This window comes from Phodopus roborovskii, unplaced genomic scaffold (genome assembly GCF_943737965.1).
Source record: "Phodopus roborovskii unplaced genomic scaffold, PHOROB, whole genome shotgun sequence".
In the NCBI taxonomy this organism is placed as follows: domain Eukaryota; kingdom Metazoa; phylum Chordata; class Mammalia; order Rodentia; family Cricetidae; genus Phodopus; species Phodopus roborovskii.
This window is the reverse complement of record NW_026125554.1, coordinates 1,630,219-1,647,187: the sequence shown is the minus strand read 5'-3', so window position 1 is coordinate 1,647,187 and position 16,969 is coordinate 1,630,219. Positions and strand designations below refer to the sequence as shown.

The 16,969-nt window shown below is 50.9% G+C and overlaps 2 protein-coding genes and 2 non-coding genes across 4 annotated transcripts; 2 read left to right on the top strand and 2 right to left on the bottom strand.

Moving 5' to 3' along the window:
• Nucleotides 1-2,699: 2,699 nt before the first annotated feature.
• Trnaf-gaa (transfer RNA phenylalanine (anticodon GAA)) lies at nt 2,700-2,772 on the bottom strand. Its single transcript has one exon. It is a non-coding gene; the product is annotated as a tRNA-Phe (tRNA).
• Nucleotides 2,773-2,894: 122 nt separating this feature from the next.
• Trnan-guu (transfer RNA asparagine (anticodon GUU)) lies at nt 2,895-2,968 on the top strand. Its single transcript has one exon. It is a non-coding gene; the product is annotated as a tRNA-Asn (tRNA).
• A 108-nt stretch (nt 2,969-3,076) lies between these two features.
• On the top strand, nt 3,077-12,962 carry Ndufs7 (NADH:ubiquinone oxidoreductase core subunit S7). Its single transcript, XM_051177401.1, has 8 exons — nt 3,077-3,230; nt 6,259-6,295; nt 6,818-6,886; nt 7,132-7,255; nt 10,930-11,109; nt 11,179-11,225; nt 12,074-12,162; nt 12,804-12,962. The coding sequence occupies exons 1-8, from the start codon at nt 3,215-3,217 to the stop codon at nt 12,899-12,901; spliced, it is 660 nt and encodes a 219-aa protein (XP_051033358.1). The 5' UTR covers nt 3,077-3,214; the 3' UTR covers nt 12,902-12,962.
• Nucleotides 12,963-13,979: 1,017 nt separating this feature from the next.
• Nucleotides 13,980-16,730, bottom strand: Gamt (guanidinoacetate N-methyltransferase). The gene is made up of 6 exons (XM_051177400.1): nt 16,467-16,730; nt 15,530-15,675; nt 15,365-15,428; nt 14,899-14,966; nt 14,675-14,785; nt 13,980-14,282 (listed from the first exon to the last, which is right to left on the bottom strand). The coding sequence occupies exons 1-6, from the start codon at nt 16,645-16,647 to the stop codon at nt 14,142-14,144; spliced, it is 711 nt and encodes a 236-aa protein (XP_051033357.1). The 5' UTR covers nt 16,648-16,730; the 3' UTR covers nt 13,980-14,141.
• Between the last annotated feature and the right edge of the window lie 239 nt (nt 16,731-16,969).

Here is a 16,969-nt window from a genome sequence, read left to right as displayed (position 1 = left end):
CTACTGGTGTTTTTCCACCTCCCATACCTCAGGAACCAACACATACCCCCCACCCCCACACTCCCCACCCCTGACACCCAAACCCTACATGATGAAGACTCAAATCTCCCTTGGCTCCAGCAGAGTACTACCACCACCCCCTTGCTGTTCATTCTTCATTCCCTCCTGATCTGTTTTGGTGATAGCTTTGAAACTTTGGGTTCCTGAGCACCACCCTGACCCCTGACCCCTGGCTATCTGCCAGGTGTCACTGACCAAGCCTTTACCAACCATTGCTACAGGAAAATACCCAGAGCCTGGTGACAGGAGCACTTTGATCAAGAGGGGGCAGCTGATGAGAGGCCAGGCATGTAACACATACATCATAAGACTGGAGACTTGCATTGATGAGGATGAACCAATGTCCTGTGCATGCCTTGCCACCAAGTCACATCCCATTCTGCATTCACTGTGGGGGGGGAGATGAGTGGGTGTGGGAGGAGTGGGTACATGTGTGGGAACTTATGCTTGAGAGAGAGTGTGTGTGGAGACAGAGGACACCTCAAAGAAGTCAGTTATTCCTGGATGTGGGATCTAGGGTTGGGACTTACGCTTGGTGGCAAGTATCTCTATCCACTGCACTATCTGGCTTCCCCTCCCTCCATTCAGTGGGAATCTCACTGCAATTCCACATTTGCTCAAACACTAGGTTGCACAAGGTGGTCTTGAATTCCCAGGAATCCTGCCCTAGTCACTCTCCCTTTCTTTTGAGGCAGCCCTGGCTGTCTGGAACTTGCTATGTACACCAAGCTGGTCTCAAACTCACAGAGATCTGCTTCCCTCAGCCTTTCAAATGTCAGGATCCCAGTTGGGTGCCACCATATACAGCTTGGGTCTTCCTCTTAGAAGCCATCCACTAATGCCATGTTGGGTGCCCCATGACCCCATCTAACCCCAGCACTGCAAAAGTCTCCCTCAGATTATAGTCATACAGGGCTGTGGATGCTGTTTCCATCCCCTTTGTGGAGCCATAATTGCAAGGACACCAGGGAGAAAGTGAGGGGACCCTAGTAGAGACAACCTCCAGCTGAGTCATGCCTTATCAGGACACAAGCAGCTTTCACATAGAAGGTGAGGGGTTTGGGTGTGACTCAGACAGAGCACCTGACTAGTATACATGATGCCTTGAGCTCCGATGCTCAATGCAATATTTAAAATGTAATATGACTTATCTGGCTGTGGCCACTTCTGAACTATATTTGTAAATTTTCTGTAAATCTAAAAATCATTGGTGGGCATGGTAGTAGGGTTGAGGAATGATAAGGGTTGAGGCTGGAGGATTGCCATGAATGCCAGTCTGGGCTAAAAAGTGAAGCTCAGACTCAAAAGCAGGTGGACAAGAACACCTAAAGATTTCTTTAGGCCATAGCTCGCTCTCCTGGCCATACCTAGCCTTGAACACACACACACACACACACACACACACACACACACACACACACACACACTCTTCTTTCTGCCTGCCATCTCTAGAGTTTGAGCCCAGTGTGGAATTTTGGTTTTGCTGTTTGTGAACTGGATAGAATTGTGTGCACATGGCACACTCTCCTGTTAATTTCAGTTTTGTGTTAAGATTTATTTATGTTTGGTTATGTGTAGTGTGTGTATGTTAACACAAGGCACAAGCCAGTGGTACTCAGATGAAGGACAACTTTCAGGAATCAGTTCTCTCCTGCCACCTTGTGGAATCCAGAGATCTAGCTCAAGTAGTCCGGCTTGGCTGCAAATCAAAGTGCTTTTATCCACTAAACCACTGTGCCAGCCCCTATTTATTACTTTTTGAGACAAGGTCTCATGTAGACCAGGCTAACCTTGAAATTGCTGTGTAGCAATCTCCCCACTGCTGAACCACAGATGTGCCACACTCTGCCCAGTTTATGGAGTGCCAGGGATGGAAGCCAGGACCTTCTGCATGATAGTGAAGGTGCTCTGCTCACTGAACTTTTTTCCTAGATCTGATTCATTTTACTTTATTATTTTTTAAATTATATATTTATTAAATATTATTTGAATTATATATGTATTATTTACTTTTGGATTTTTTGAGACAGTGTTTCTCTGTGTAGCCCTGGAATTAGCTCTGTAGAGACAGCATGGCTTTAGAATCACAGAGATCTGCCTGTCTCTGTCTCCTGAGTGCTGAGATTAAAAGCGTGTCCCACTACCGCCCGGCCTTATCATTATTATTTTATGTGTGTGGATGTTTTGGCTGCTAGCATGCCTGAAGGGGTCAGAAAAGGTATCAGAGAACTGGAGTTCTAAATTGTTACTAGCTACCATGTGGATGCTGGGAATTGACTCACCAGTCCTTTCAAAAAAGGAGCCAGCGCTTTTAACCGCTTGCTGAGCCATTAAAAAAAAATGTTAATATTATTATCATTACCATTATCATTATTGGCTTTTTGAGAGGAAGGCCTTGACCTCGAACCTATCTTCCTGATTCTCTGGCGTGTTGGAATGACAGGTGTATAACCTCACCCTGATATTTTAGATTTCAGAGTCAGTAATGGCTTTAGCCCTACCAATTTAAAGAATATTATATTGATCGCTAACATCTAAAAATAATTAAAAAATTAGACATCGGACTGGAAGAATTTAGCGTTGTGGGTCAAAACGAAGCTAACAAGAAGATACATTCATTCAATGAGGCAAAAAGCACTTGCCGAAACCCGGGATCGAACCAGGGACCTTTAGATCTTCAGTCTAACGCTCTCCCAACTGAGCTATTTCGGCCACACGTCAAATCGTTGCTCCCGCCCGGACTCCGCCCCGTCTGGAGCTAGTGTGCGCAAGCGCACTTCACAGCCCGTGCTTAGAGCCTCGTAGGACAATATCGGAACAAACAATGCAATACCGTCTCTGTGGCGCAATCGGTTAGCGCGTTCGGCTGTTAACCGAAAGGTTGGTGGTTCGAGCCCACCCAGGGACGCTTGTTTCTCTTTTTTATTTCAAATCAAAGATTGAAAAAAAATCGAGGCTTTTTTTTGTTGCTGTTCCTTTTTCATCACTGGAGGCTGGGAGCGCACACTGCACGGGCGCGACCACAGGCAGTAAGCGCTTCGGAACGATTCCGCTTCCCTCCTCCGGTTTCCGCTGGTGCCTATTTGGACGAAGGACCAGAAACGGAGCGCTTTGGAGGACGGATCACAGAGGTTGTCTGAAGGCCGAGACCAAGATGGCGGTGCTGGCGGGTGAGTGGACTGTGAACTCGGGATAGGGGGTAATCTTGGGCTGTGAGCTGCGGCTGCGGGTACCTTAGGGCTCAAGCGCCGGAATGAGAGACGCTGGAACCTCAGGGACATATACATTAGATCTCAGACTCAAATAATGTCGGGGTCTGAGATTGGGCCGAAGTGCGTTTGGATCTAGTTCATGCCTTTCTGTGAGTGATGAACCGCCTCCTGTTATGGCAGCAGATTGTAGTCCGGGACACAGAAGCCTGTATGTCTACCAACGTCAGGAGCCCGGCTGATGTCCCTGAAACAGAGAGCGGGACAGGGAGGGGACCCAGGACACTCCAACACAGCCCTGGACAGCCAGGGCCTCTAGCATTGCAAGTGTCTGGGTTTCCCCGTTGAAGCCTTGGTATTTTCCTCTTTATATACAGGGATTAAACGCGAATGCAATCTGGCATACTGAGCGACCGTTGATAAGAACCTCATCAGACGGTCTCATCTCCTAGATGGTGGCACTTTTCACACTAGGAACGGGAGATCTCAGGAAGTCGGGTTTAACACCATCCAGGTTTTATTGAGGTTGGCCTCAAACTCACTATGTACACTGAGGATGAACTTGAAGCCTTTACCTCTTGAGGGCCGGGATGACAGGCGTGCACCATCATGTCCATTTATGCAGCACTAAGGAGGGAACTTAAAAGTTTAGTGCATGCTAAGCAAGGACTCCACCAACGGAACTCCAACCCCAGTGCCTCTTTTTGTTAGTTTTTGAGACAGGATCTCATGTATGGGAGGCTGACCTTGAACTCTTGATCTTCCCGCCTCCACTACCCCACAAGTGCTAGGATGATAGAATTGGGTGTGTTTCTGCTTGGTTTTGTGTTTGTTTGTTTTTGTTTTTTCCTCCTCCTCCTTTCTTTTTCTTTTCTGCCTTTTGTTTTTGGGAGGCAGGATTTCTCTGTAAAACAGTCCTGGTTCTCACGCTACAGACTAAGCTGGCCTTGAATTTACAGAGCTCCTCTTGCCTTTGCCTCCTGAGTGCATCACCTGTGCCTGGTGGTTTTGTTTTTTCTTTAAGATGAGGTCTTCCTGTGCGGCCTAGGTTTTATCAGACTCATGGTGCCCCTGCCTAAGTCTCATGCTGGGAGGCCCAGTTGTGATGTGGACACTGTGAAGGATGGAGAGCATGGGTTTGTGGTGTTGACTGTTGCTTCCTGAATTCTCTCAGGACCACTGTGCATTTGCCAGTGAACAGTGAATAAATACTATTACCAATTGCTGTGCTTTGTTTTGCTACCCACAGTCGGATTTGAAGGAGAAGCAAATTTTCATTAACACCCGAGGGGCAGCAAAAAGGATATTTTTGGTAGAATATTGTGAGGTACAGCTCTGATTCCAATACTGGGAAGGCTGAGGCAGAAAGCTAATTAACCCAGTCTGGGCTAGACACTGAGACTCTGCTTCAAAAGGACACTTGGGATCCCTGTGAGTTGTAGGTGAGCCTGGTCTAGCTTGTGAGGTGGAGGCCTGGGGATATAGCCCAGTATTGAAGCACTCACTGAGAATGCTCAAGGCTGCATGTTTGGTTCCCAGCACAGCAGCACAAAAGTCTGATCCAAGCCAGGCTTAGTGGTGCCTGCATGCAGTCCTTGCTGCTCAGAAGGCTCTCCTGAGGTCAGAGTTTAGAGCTAGCCTGGGTAACATAGAGAGACCCTGTGGCAATTAAAACCAAAGCCTGATGCTGGCACTCTAACCACTTAGTAAGTCATTTACTTTGCTGTGAGGATATTCAAAGCTTTATTTTCTTTCGTTCTTTCTTCCTTCCTTTGATTTTTTTTTTTTTTTTTTTTGGAGACAGGGTTTCTCTGTGTAACAGTCCTGGCTGTCCTGGAACTCTCTCTGTAGACCAAGATGTTCTTGAAGTCACTGAAATCCACCTGCCTCTGCCTCACAAGCGCTGGGATTAAAGGCATGTGCTACCACCACCAGGCCAAAACCTGATGGTATTGTGGCCCTCAGACAGAGAGTCTAGACCCTTTGGTCTAAGCAGTAGGCCACAGTTGTGACCAGGGGAAGCAGTATCCCTGAGCAAGGTTGAAGTCAGAGTGAGGAGGGCTGAGGCAAGAGGAATAGATAGCATGGAAAGTGCTGTAAACAGCTGTCAATCCCAGCCTGGGTCTTGGAGGCAGGGTGTTTCCCAAATCATGGTGGGAGGGTCTCTCTCGGTCCCACCTTTCTGTCACACAGGACTGTCTCAGGTGAGGCCTCCTCCCTCTTTTTCCCTCAAAGACAGGGTCTCACTTCTTAGTCCTGGCTTACTGGAACTTGCTATGTGCACCAGGCTGGCTCCAAACTCACAGAGTTCCATCTTGTGCTTCCTCAGTGCTGGGATTAAAGGTGTGCACCTCCACATCCAGCCCCAGATGACAGAAATTTACCCTATATTCCTGGAAGCTGGAGTCTAAGATCAGGCTGTCACAGGGCTGGGGTTTCATAAGATCTCCCCTGTACCCTCATGAGGTTATTCTTGTATTAATCTCTACCTATCCCTCCCTACTCTTGGTTGTTTTTTGTTTATTTGTATCTGATGGTGTTTGGGTTTTCCAGTGTGTAAGCACAGCTGTTCTAGGACATGAAATCCCCGTGTCTCAGGCGTCATTTGCACATTGTCACACCTGGTTCACATCTGCCCTGCTACCTTGGGGTACAGCTTAGTGACCTCATTGCGAGAGGCTCATGCAAACAGTCCCATTCTGAGGTGCTGGGGTGAGGGTGCCTACACGTGACTTTTTAGGGCACCACTCCATCCTGCCCCTGGGTTGCATTCTGCTGTGTGCAGATATAGGATAGGTTATTCAGGATCAGCTGACTGGGGTCCTGGCATGGGTGCAGCAAGGCATGAGAGGTGAAGTGAGATGACTTACAGGGAAGGAGACCTTGGTGTGGAGTCTGAAGCAAGGGTCAGAGGGAGGCTATGCTGGAGCCCTCCGGGGAAGAGCCAGGGCCCACACTGGACACTCAACTACTGTGCTTTTCTCTCTAGCTCCTGGCCTGCTCTGTGTGCGGATCCTGGGCCTCCGGTGAGTGTGTGTCCTGTCTGTCACAAATCAAAGGTCTTAGAGCCAGGAGGGTCCCTCAGCAGTATCCAGGGAAGGGATTGCTGGGTGAAGGTTGCCCAGAAGATTCAGTGAGGCTTGTCGTCCTCACGTGGTATATGGGAACTGTCTGAGAGGATGATAACAAAGGCAGGACAGCTCTGTCCACAGGCTGACAGCCCTCATAGCCCACACATTGCCTGTCCCAACAAGGTGTTCTGTGAGCCCTCCACCTGGACCTCCATAGGCTGAATGCCTTGCGCAGGGCAGTGAAGGTCACCAGCCCAGGGGAGTTACCAGCTGTTCCCTTGGGCTGCAAGCACAGCACCTCAGGACTGTTCTGGCTCAGACGTTTCACAACCTGTTGAGCAGCTGGTGTTCTCAGAAGTAAAAGACTCTGCTTATGTCTGGGAAAGAGCAGGGCAACCCGCAGATGACCAGGGCACCCTGGGCGGGCAGGGAGCCACAGCTGACTGTGTGGCCTCTCACTTTTGTCCCTGTTTGCAGCTCCAGCATAGACACGGTGGCCCAGGTATGCAGAGTCCATCAGAGTGTGGCCACCGAGGGCCCAAGCAGGTAGGTAATCCAGGCTTTGGGAAGAGGCACTAGTGCTATGTTCTAGGGCCTGCACCCCACCCCACCCTGTGGCTCTGGCCTCTGTTCTTGCTTCCCAAGTGTTGCCACCATTCCTTTCTCCATTGACCAGGTCCAGGGACCCAGTGTGACCCTCCTCACTGGGAAGCTGGTCTGGCTGGGTTCCCAGGCAGGGCACTGGGGTCACTTGGCTAACTCTTCCTGATGCCCACATACTCTGTTCTTAGCACACAGTCTGTTGTGCCCAAGGCTGGAGCTGGAGCTGTGGTCCCCAAGCCTTCCCATCTACCCAGAAACCGGGCCGAGTATGTGGTTGCCAAGCTGGATGACCTCATCAACTGGGCGCGCCGGGTAAGCCTCCCTCCTGTCAGACCTGCAGTATCCTCAGGGCTCCTTCCCAAGGCCCCTCCAGCCACCGCTCAGAATGACTAGGCCCTTTAGCAGTTCTCCTGTGTGTGTGTGTCTGTCTCTCTCTTTTTCTTTTTTTTTTTTTTTAAGACAGGGTTTCCCTTTGTAGCCCTGGATGTCCTGGAGCTTGCTCTGTAGACCAGGCTGGCCTTGAACTCACAGAGATCCTCCTGCCTCTGCCTCTTGAGTTCTTGGATTAAGGGAATTCGCCACCATGGCTCAGCTATGTGTATCTTTTTTAATATCAATCTTAAATTCTTTTTCATTACATTTATTTATCTATTTTTATGTGCATATACATGTTTATGTACCATAATGTGTGTGTGGAGGCCAGAGGACAACTTGCAGGAGTTGGTCCCCTCTTTTTACCATGTGAGTCCCAGGGATCAAACTCAGGTTGTTAGGCTTGGTGGCAGTGCCTTTACTCATTGAGACAGCTCAATGAGTAAGCTGATAAAAATGTCTTTTTATTTATTTATTTGTTGCTTTCCTTGAGACAGGGTCTTTACGTAGCCCTGGCTATCCTAGAACTTACTGTGTAGACCAGTCTGGCCTCAAACAGAGATTTATCTTCCTCTGCCTCTGCCTCCTGAGTCCCAGGATAGAAGCAGCCACTATTCCTGGCTTAAAAAATGTCTTTTAAGGGCTGGAAAGATGGCTCAGAGGTTAAGGGAACTGGCTGCTCTTCCAGAGGCCCTTTGTTCAGTTCCCAGCACCCACATGGTGGCTCTCATCCATCTGTAATGAGATCTGGTGTGCACTTCTCACCTGCAGGGATACACGCAGGCAGAACTCTGTATATATAATAAATAAGCAAATAAATCTTTTTTAAAAATTACCTGGAAAAAAAATGCTTTTAAGCCAGGTGTTTTTGGTGGCGCATGCCTTTAATCCCAGCACTTGGGAGGCAGAGGCAGGTGGATCTCTGTGAGTTCGAGGCCAGTCTGGTATACAGAGCTAGTTCCAGGACAAGTTCCAAAACAATACAGAGAAACCCAGTCTCGGGAAAAAAAAATGCCTCTTAAAGTCTAGAAAGCCATAGGTCTTCAGCGAAGCTCATGTATGGCCTCTCTCTCCATATCTATCTCCAGTAGTCCCTACACCATGTGTTCCTCTCGCGTGTGCATTCTGGTGTCTAGCTCACACTTGCTGTGGGCAGCTGTGCTTGGTTCCCGTGCCTGGATGTGACAGCCTGTGTCTGACAATTACCCAATGACTGGCTTGTCCCTGGGCCTGCCTTGTTCTCCTGTGCTGTGCTTAGGGCTCTGGTGGTACCCTGCTAGATCTCGAAGCTGCCAGGACAAGGTGTCCACTGGAGGGGCCCAAGGATAACACAGCAGGCGGGAGTAGCCAGCAGTCTGTTGAAGGGGGACACTTTCTATCACGATAAATAAGGATCAGGATAAACAAATAGGCCGAATAGATGTTTATTCAGGGAGAAATAACTTACAACCTAGACAGATGAACACCAGGAAATTCAACCCGATCCTCTCCTGTCCGAGTCATGCCAGAAAGAGAGCGCCTTTCCTGGCCCCCTCCGACCTCCTTCCACAGGTCACTCCGCCCATGGCTCCACCCCCAATGGGCGTGGTCAGTGCCACAGACGGACTATCTCACTACAATTCCCCTTTTAGTCTAAAGAAAAGATTTAGGCTTAATACAAAACTATATACAAAACAGCGAATAACAAGTGTGCTCTAAGAAAAGGAAAATTGAGAACAAAATGATCTACATATCTAGTCCTAGGGTGAGGGCATAATGGAGTTTACAATAGAGTTGTCCTAAGCTGGAAAACGTAAGTCTAGTACCTAATATATCTAACTAGGAAGAGAGAATAATAGTTGTGATAGTTTAATCTTCAACCTCATCCAAACCTGAGAAGGAAATTAACAATACTAGAGTAGACAGGAAATGCGGATGGACAACTTCCAAAAGGTGCAGCAAGGACAGAAACAGCAAGCCACCTGAACAGTCACCCTAGGTCTCACAGCCACGTTGGTACACCCAGATTTGGCTAAGGCCAAGAGAACTTGACAGACCACAACAACAGCAGGGAGGTAGAATGGCTGTCTTACCCTGACTTGGCAAGGTCAAGCAGTCTTCTATATTTGTCTCCTGTAAGCACATAGGACTGCATGTCCAAATCAGTGGTCAAGGTGGGGGCAGTTCTTTGCCCAACAGGCCATTAGCTGAGGCGAGATTGAACTCCATCAGGAGCAACAACAGTGTCCAACATATTTTCGGGAAAGTGCACGGTGCTGTCAGGAGCAACAGTGTCTTATGTCAATGGAGTACTAATATTAAAACATTTAAATACCATGTTCTGCATGTCTATGAAGTGATTGAAGATTAAGCACCTATATCTGACTAATCTCATAGGTACAGGAAATGTGAGTGAAGATAATCTGTAATACTCGGGAACTTAGCTAAAAAGACTGATTAAAACTTCCCTGAGTAAAGCAGGAACAAATACTTAAACAATATAACTATTTACATATACATACATGTAAATCCCTAAAAGAGAGGTAGAGTATAAGTGTCAAGACAAGAGGTAGAACTATAAAGGGCAGCAAGATAAATATCCCAAATTGTATCAATATACAAAATGTCTTGAATACAAGAAAAGTATACATACATAGAATATGGTAAAAAATAATGTGCATAAAACATTGTAAGTGGAAAGATTTAACACAATATAACAAAATATAAACTTAATTTTACATAGCTTACCACATAAGAATACACTACAATGTAAGCTGTAAAATACTATTTCATTCTTACTCAAATTCTCAAGAAAATAGGCTAATCTACCTATATCCCATCTAAACCATACCTTTCCCAACCATTCCCTATTCCTGTCTAAAAGATAAACCTGAGTGTAAGCATCACCCAATCCCAAATAACTAAAACCAACCCAAAGACGATGACTATTATCCCAAAATTCCAAGGTTAGGGAAAGGGGGCGGCTTCTGCCTCCTGCGTGAAACCCAGGTAAATCCGCTTCTGACACCAGATATCGTGGTAAATAAGGATCAGGATAAACAAATAGGCCGAATAGATGTTTATTCAGGGAGAAATAACTTACAACCTAGACAGATGAACACCAGGAAATTCAACCCGATCCTCTCCTGTCTGAGTCACGCCAGAAAGAGAGCCTTTCTTGGCTCCCCTCAGACCTCCTTCCACAGGTCACTCCGCCCATGGCTCCACCCCCAATGGGCGTGGTCAGTGCCACAGATGGACTATCTCACTACAGCTTTCAGCCCAGACACCAACTGCACACTCACATCTGCCAGGCCCCAGGGCCACTGCTGGGTCTCAGGTGCAAGTGCAAGGCAAGCTGGATCCATGAGGAGCTTAAGCACTAGTGTACTGAGGACACTGAGGACAGCCAGCCAGTCCTAGGTGATTCCTAAGGGACAGTTGGGCCAGTCTAGGGATGCCAAGAGGTGATATTGCTGGTAGCCAGAGCAGCAGGTAGCCTCATGTGGCTGCCAAGCATTCAGTGTCACTGTACCCACAAGTTGGAAGATATGTTGAGCTGCCTTCAGATGCAGCATGCTCACTTGTGGAGGAACAGTGCCTGGACACACAACTGCCTGTCCCTTCCCTCACAGAGCTCTTTGTGGCCTATGACCTTCGGCCTGGCGTGCTGTGCTGTGGAGATGATGCACATGGCTGCTCCACGCTACGACATGGACCGCTTTGGTGTGGTGTTCCGTGCCAGCCCACGTCAAGCCGATGTGATGATTGTAGCTGGCACGCTTACCAACAAGATGGCACCTGCACTCCGCAAGGTATATCTGATCTCCTTGGTTCCTCCCACTACCCAGCCACCTGCATCACCTGACCTGAGTGTCTTGTAGGTGTATGACCAGATGCCTGAACCTCGATATGTGGTGTCCATGGGGAGGTGAGTGTGTATTAGGCTGCCTGGGGGAGTAGGACCCACCCCAGTGTCCCCAGCTGTGACATTCCTCCTAGCTTGTCTCTGTAGACTTGAAGTGCTCCAGGCAGCTCCAGAGCCCCTTCCCTCTCTGTCTTCCCCTCTGCCACTCTTTAGTTCCTTCAGCAACTGTGACTTGCCCAGTGTGTAATACGAATGGGCATGGAGCCCAGGACCTTGTATCCACCAGGCAAGCACTCTACCAGCCCTGCTGCTAAGTTTTCTTTGTTGTAGTGGAGGCTGGGGAGGATCCCCCTTGGAATCTGTTTTCTTCCACAGTAGCTCCATAGAATCTAATTCTACAAAGGAAAGTAACAGGGTATGGTAGCCAGCACAGAGGCAGTCAGTACTCTGTGAGTTCAAGGCCAGCTTGAACTACATAGTGAGATCCTACTTCAAAAGATAAAAAGTAAAAGAGGGCCAGGGTTGGGTTAGAGGTTCACCCAACATGTAGGAACACAGGTTCCATCCCCAGTGCCAAGTAAGCCTGGTATGGTGGCACACACCTGTTACCCTCAAGGGTATCTGCAGTATAGTGAATCCCAGACTTTTGTGAGGCCATCTTAGATCCCACAGTCCCACCTCAGATCCATCAGCAGAAATGCATTGGTTGAGGGTACTTTTCCATGTGCTTGTCAGGCCACTTGCATCCCACATCTTCCACGGAAGGTTCTGGAAGCCCCTTTTATCCCACCCAGTTCTTATCTGTAATGTAGGTTCTAGCCCTTGCATTTTCTCCTGTCCCAGGGCCAGGGTGAGGGATGTGGGGTGGAGTGGGTGGATGTGTGTCTGAACTGCCTCACCCCTCTCCCCAGCTGTGCCAACGGCGGTGGCTACTATCACTACTCCTACTCAGTAGTACGAGGCTGTGACCGCATTGTGCCAGTGGACATCTATGTGCCAGGTGAGGCCAGCCACCCTGCCCCACCACACCAGACATTGTCTATAAGCTGCAGAGACAGCTTGGTAGGGTCCCTTTATGTCCCGAGAGAGGGCAGAGAAACAGATGTGACATGCATTGTCCTTTGCTCTGACCTCCCCAGGAGTGCTGGGCATGCTGGCTTCCCTCTGCTGCCTGGAGGGGGCCTTGACTTAGCTGAGCTGCAAGTCTTTCTAGTCTGTCTTACCTGTGTGGTCACTTGCCACTGCCTCCAGCTGGAATGTCAGCAGACTGCTGGCCAGCAGGGGCCAGCTAAACTGGGCAGGTGGTGAGGTGTGGGGGGTTGCTCCGGCTGCATTCCTGAGGCCTCTTGGCATTCTGAGTCCTGGAATCTCAAGCTGCCTCCCTGCCTTTGGCACAAGCTTCCTTCCCATCTCCCTGACCCAAATGGCCCAGTTTGTGTGAGGGACTGTTCCAGAGTCACAGCTGTCATTAGAGTCACAACCTGGCTCCTTTTCTTTGTGGAGCCACATGCAGCTCAGGAATGCAGTGGGTGTCTGGAGGCCCAGCACAGCAAGGATGCTTGTCCCTTCAGTGCCAACCCCAGTGTACCCTGAGAGCCCGCCATGTGGGCTGGTGGGGTCTCAGCTGTGTGTGTCCCTCAGGCTGCCCACCCACGGCCGAGGCACTACTCTATGGCATTTTGCAACTGCAGCGGAAGATCAAGCGTGAACAGAAGTTGAAGATCTGGTACCGCAGGTAGAGCTACCAGGCCGAGCACTATAGCCCCAGAATCCCAATGTGAATAAACCCATCCTAACTCAGTGTGTGCTCTGTGTGGACTGTGGCTCAGCAGGCAGGCATCACGAGGGGCATGTCCTACATTACTGTGTGAACAGACTCCTGGCCCTGAGGGCCTGGCTGAGGGGAGTGGAAGGCTGGTGGCCCCTTAGTCTCCTTGGCTTTTGTGCTCAGACTGTGACCTCTGCCAGCTGTGCAGCTCTGATCCAGTGAGGACAACAGGTCTCCCCTTAAATACAGAAGACACTTCCTTGGCCAGCTGCCCTGTAGGAGCTGTATGCCCCTGGGAGGAGGAGACCCAGGTTGACACCCTGTTGTGTAAACATGAGCCTAGACTAGAGTCCCTTTTCATGACTCAGTCTGTCATGCAGATTTCCACTCTGTAGCTCTCAGCCTGGGCCCACTGTGTGACAGGAATGGGTCTGGGATCTATCATTTCCAGCTGATGGACTGGGGTGGTGCACTATGGTGACCCAAGACATGGGAGGGGCAGTTGCCAGCCTAGCCCAAGGAGAATGTTTTGTTTGTTTGTTTTGAGACAGGGTTTCTCTGTGTAGCCTTGGCTGCCTTAGAGTGCTGCTCTAAGGCTGGCCTGGAACCCATAGAGATCCACCTGCCTCTGCCTCCCAAGGGCTGGGATTAAAGGCATGAGCCACACCATGCCCTTCTCCAAGTTTTTAAGACAAGAATCTGTTAAGGTAGGGCCTCTCCAGGCAGAGGGAACAGCCTGCCCTCTCCCTGCCCTAAATACTGAACCTGGCCTTCGTGCTGGGGAAGAGACCAGCAGAGTGGTCTCTAGGAGCTGGGTATAGGGCACAGGCTGAGGCAGGCACTCCAAGGGCCAGGCAGGGGTGGGCTACAATGTGGACCCAATCAGTACATTTGATACCAGAGATCTGGAGTAGGGTGACACTGTGAGGGTTGCATGGTTTATTGGTCATGTTTGGTCAGGGCAGGGGGGACCAGTGATGGACTAGCTGCTTCTGCTGAGGCAGAGGCAGGTTCTGAACCATATGTGCCCACTCCAGCTCACTGCCAAGCCACCAGTGTTCTTGTTAGCATTTATTTCACCCCTGAGCTCTGAGAAGACAATGGGGCCAGGCAGTGTCACACTGCAGGGATAGCTGAGAGGCTGGAGCCTGCACTCCAGCCATCAAGGCACTGAAGGGGACATAGGCTCACTCCAGCCCTGGGCCATTTGCTCAGTGCTTGGTGACCAGGGGTGTGATCATCTGAGGGAAGGCGTAGTAACGGCAGTCCACAGGCGGCACCAGTGCCATTACCTTGGTGCGGATGTTTTCTCTCCGGAAACCTGCCTCTTGCAGTGCAGGCACCTGTGTCTCCTGTAGGGAGGGAGCACAAGTCACCGCAGACCACATGGGATAGGAGTCTGGGTGTGAGGTAACCTGGGAGGCTAGTCCCAGGCGAGCATCTTTGCACAGGCCCACTGCCAGCCTCAAGCAAGAGAAGAGACTCATGGTCCTGCTGACCCTGGCACACCTGGCAGTCAGTTAAAGACCATCAACCTCTAAGATAAGCATGCCTGCAGGATTACAGAGTGGCGAGCAGGGCTGTACCGAGACACTGGGGAGCCACGGAAGGCTCAAACTAGTAAAGGTGTTCCTGATTCCAAAATGGAAAATACCCGTGGAGCCACTCAAGATCTCTGACCCAAGGCCAGTGAGCAGTGGAGCCCCATGCACAGGTCACTGCCACTCACACCAGGTAGTCGCACCTCAAACATGGTAGTGATGTCTGTGAACTTGGACTTGAGGAGTTCCCCCCAGGATGTGAGGTTGCAGTAGGTGAGGATGCCCCCAGGCTTCAGCAAGCGGAAAGCGTGCTTCTGCAAAAGAGAGGCCAGTGGACAGAGTGGGCAGACGGAACATGGGAAGAGAGGTGCCAGTCTATAGATGTCACTGTCCCGCCCATCCACCACCCCTGGCCCTGCAGTCCCACCTTAATGAAGTTGAACTGGTGAGTGTGCCAGGTCTCCTCAGACAGTGGGTATGTGTCATATAGGATCCCTGCAGAGAGAACACATGCCTGCCAGTGAGGGCAGACACAGTCTTGCCCCACCTCATCTGACCCGGCCTGCAGCTGCCCTTAGCAATCCTGCTGATCTCTCTGTATTCATGTAGTCTATTCCCAAGGGCTCTGTCCCCGGTGCACATTGGAGGTGCACTTGTTGGGGTAGGGGATGGGGGGGGCACATACATGTGGCAATCAGAGGACAACTTGTAAGAGTCTATTCCCTCCTTACACCTGGGAATCAAACGCAGGTCCTCATTCTTGATGACAACCCCCACCAACCTAAAGAGGGTACGGTAGTGCAATGGCAGGCACAGGCTGCCAAGAAGGTCCCCAGAGGCCAGCATAGAACCTGAAGCTTGGCCCCTTTGCTGGGATCACAGAGGACCCTCACCATCAAAATGGCCATCAGGCAGTGTAGGTGCCACCTCTTCCCACAGGCCTTTCAAGGGAACAACCTTAGGGAGAAAAGGGACAAGAGAGAAGATTGGGTGGGTCACATTGGCCCCAGGATCTCCTAGCTCTGGGGATTACTCCCAGGCTGCCACCCAAGTAGTACCTTGTGTGGCTGTCTCAGGGCCCAGTCTTGTAGGCGCTGGAAGACACCATCATTGCATTCAATGATCCAGTGTTCTTCTATGGGGGCCTGCTGTACCCTGGAGGCTGCAATGGCCATCCCAAAGCCCACTTCCAGGACACGACCCCCTAGGAGTACAAAACACATGGCAGCTGCTTTGGCTGGGGGAGGGGGATGTAGAGATGGGGCCTGGCTGCCAGTCACATGCTTCAAGGACAACTGGGCCAGCAGGAACATGTGGGTGGACAGAACAAAGTAACAGAATAGTGTGGGCCCTGGACAGCTGCCAGGCTGGCCTAGAAGGCTATGTACAGGCCATAGATCTTGGGCCTGGCCCCAGGGATCCCTGGACTCTGAGGCCCTGCCCACGCTATTTGTGCAATGGCCCTACTCTGTGGGGTTAGCAAGGACTCTAAGGCCCGATACCCGCAGCCCACTCCCAATTCATTTATCACCTGACACTAGGTGCCCATCTGCCACTATCCAGCGGCCCTGTTTGAGGCTGGGGAGCCCCAAACACCCATCATCCTCTCTCACCCAGCAGTTCCCAGCCACAGCACCAAGACAGCTGCGTCTCTGCTCAGTTTTCCCAAGCTATTCTTAGCCACAGCCCGGGGAGACTACGGACCAGCACCAGCCTCACGCCCCTCCACTCTGTTCCTCATTTCCCCTCAGTATTGTGGTCGGAAGAACCATCTTCCAATCCAGCCCCGGGGAGAAGTCTTTTCTCTCTGGAGAGGAAGTTCCAGTTCAGAACAGGCGCCTCTTGCGCGCGTCCACATTTTGTCAACACCCTCCCTTCCCGGCCAAGGTGGCCCCAGGGCAGCCCCATGCCTCAGGCAAGGAAACTGAGGCACGCAGCACGCATGGGAACTCCTGCACGTCTGAGCTGCAACCTCAGTTTCCTCGGGCAGGGTACCTCTGGAGGCGGCGGCCTCCGCCAGCGCATGCATATAGGGGGTCTCCCAACGCTCCATCACCGGCTTGCCCAGGATCTGCAGGTGCGTGTCAGACGCATCATAGGCCGCGGGAGCCGCGCGCCACGCGGGGCCGCAGTCCTCGCCGGGAGCGAAAAGCGGGCTGGCGGCGGAAGAGCTCATGGTGAGGTTCTGCACACCAGGCGGGGAGGACAGGGCGGTGAAGCGGCGGTGCTGTAGGAGGCGGGGTAGAGCGGAGCTTGTGAATCCAGGAGTCGAGCCTAGTGCAGGGGCGGGGCCTGAGGGCCTTGAGGGAGTCTCGCCCTAAGATGGACCGAGTGGGCGGAGCATGCTTGCGGGGCAAAGCCTACTGGCTGGGGCGAAGCCTGTGTACGGGGAAGGAGTCCAGCCTAGGGCTGGGGTGGGTGGAACCACCAGAAGGAGGTGGGGCCTTGTTCTTGGAGAAAGTCCCTGCTGGGTGCTGGGCTGGGCCTGGGGGGGGGGG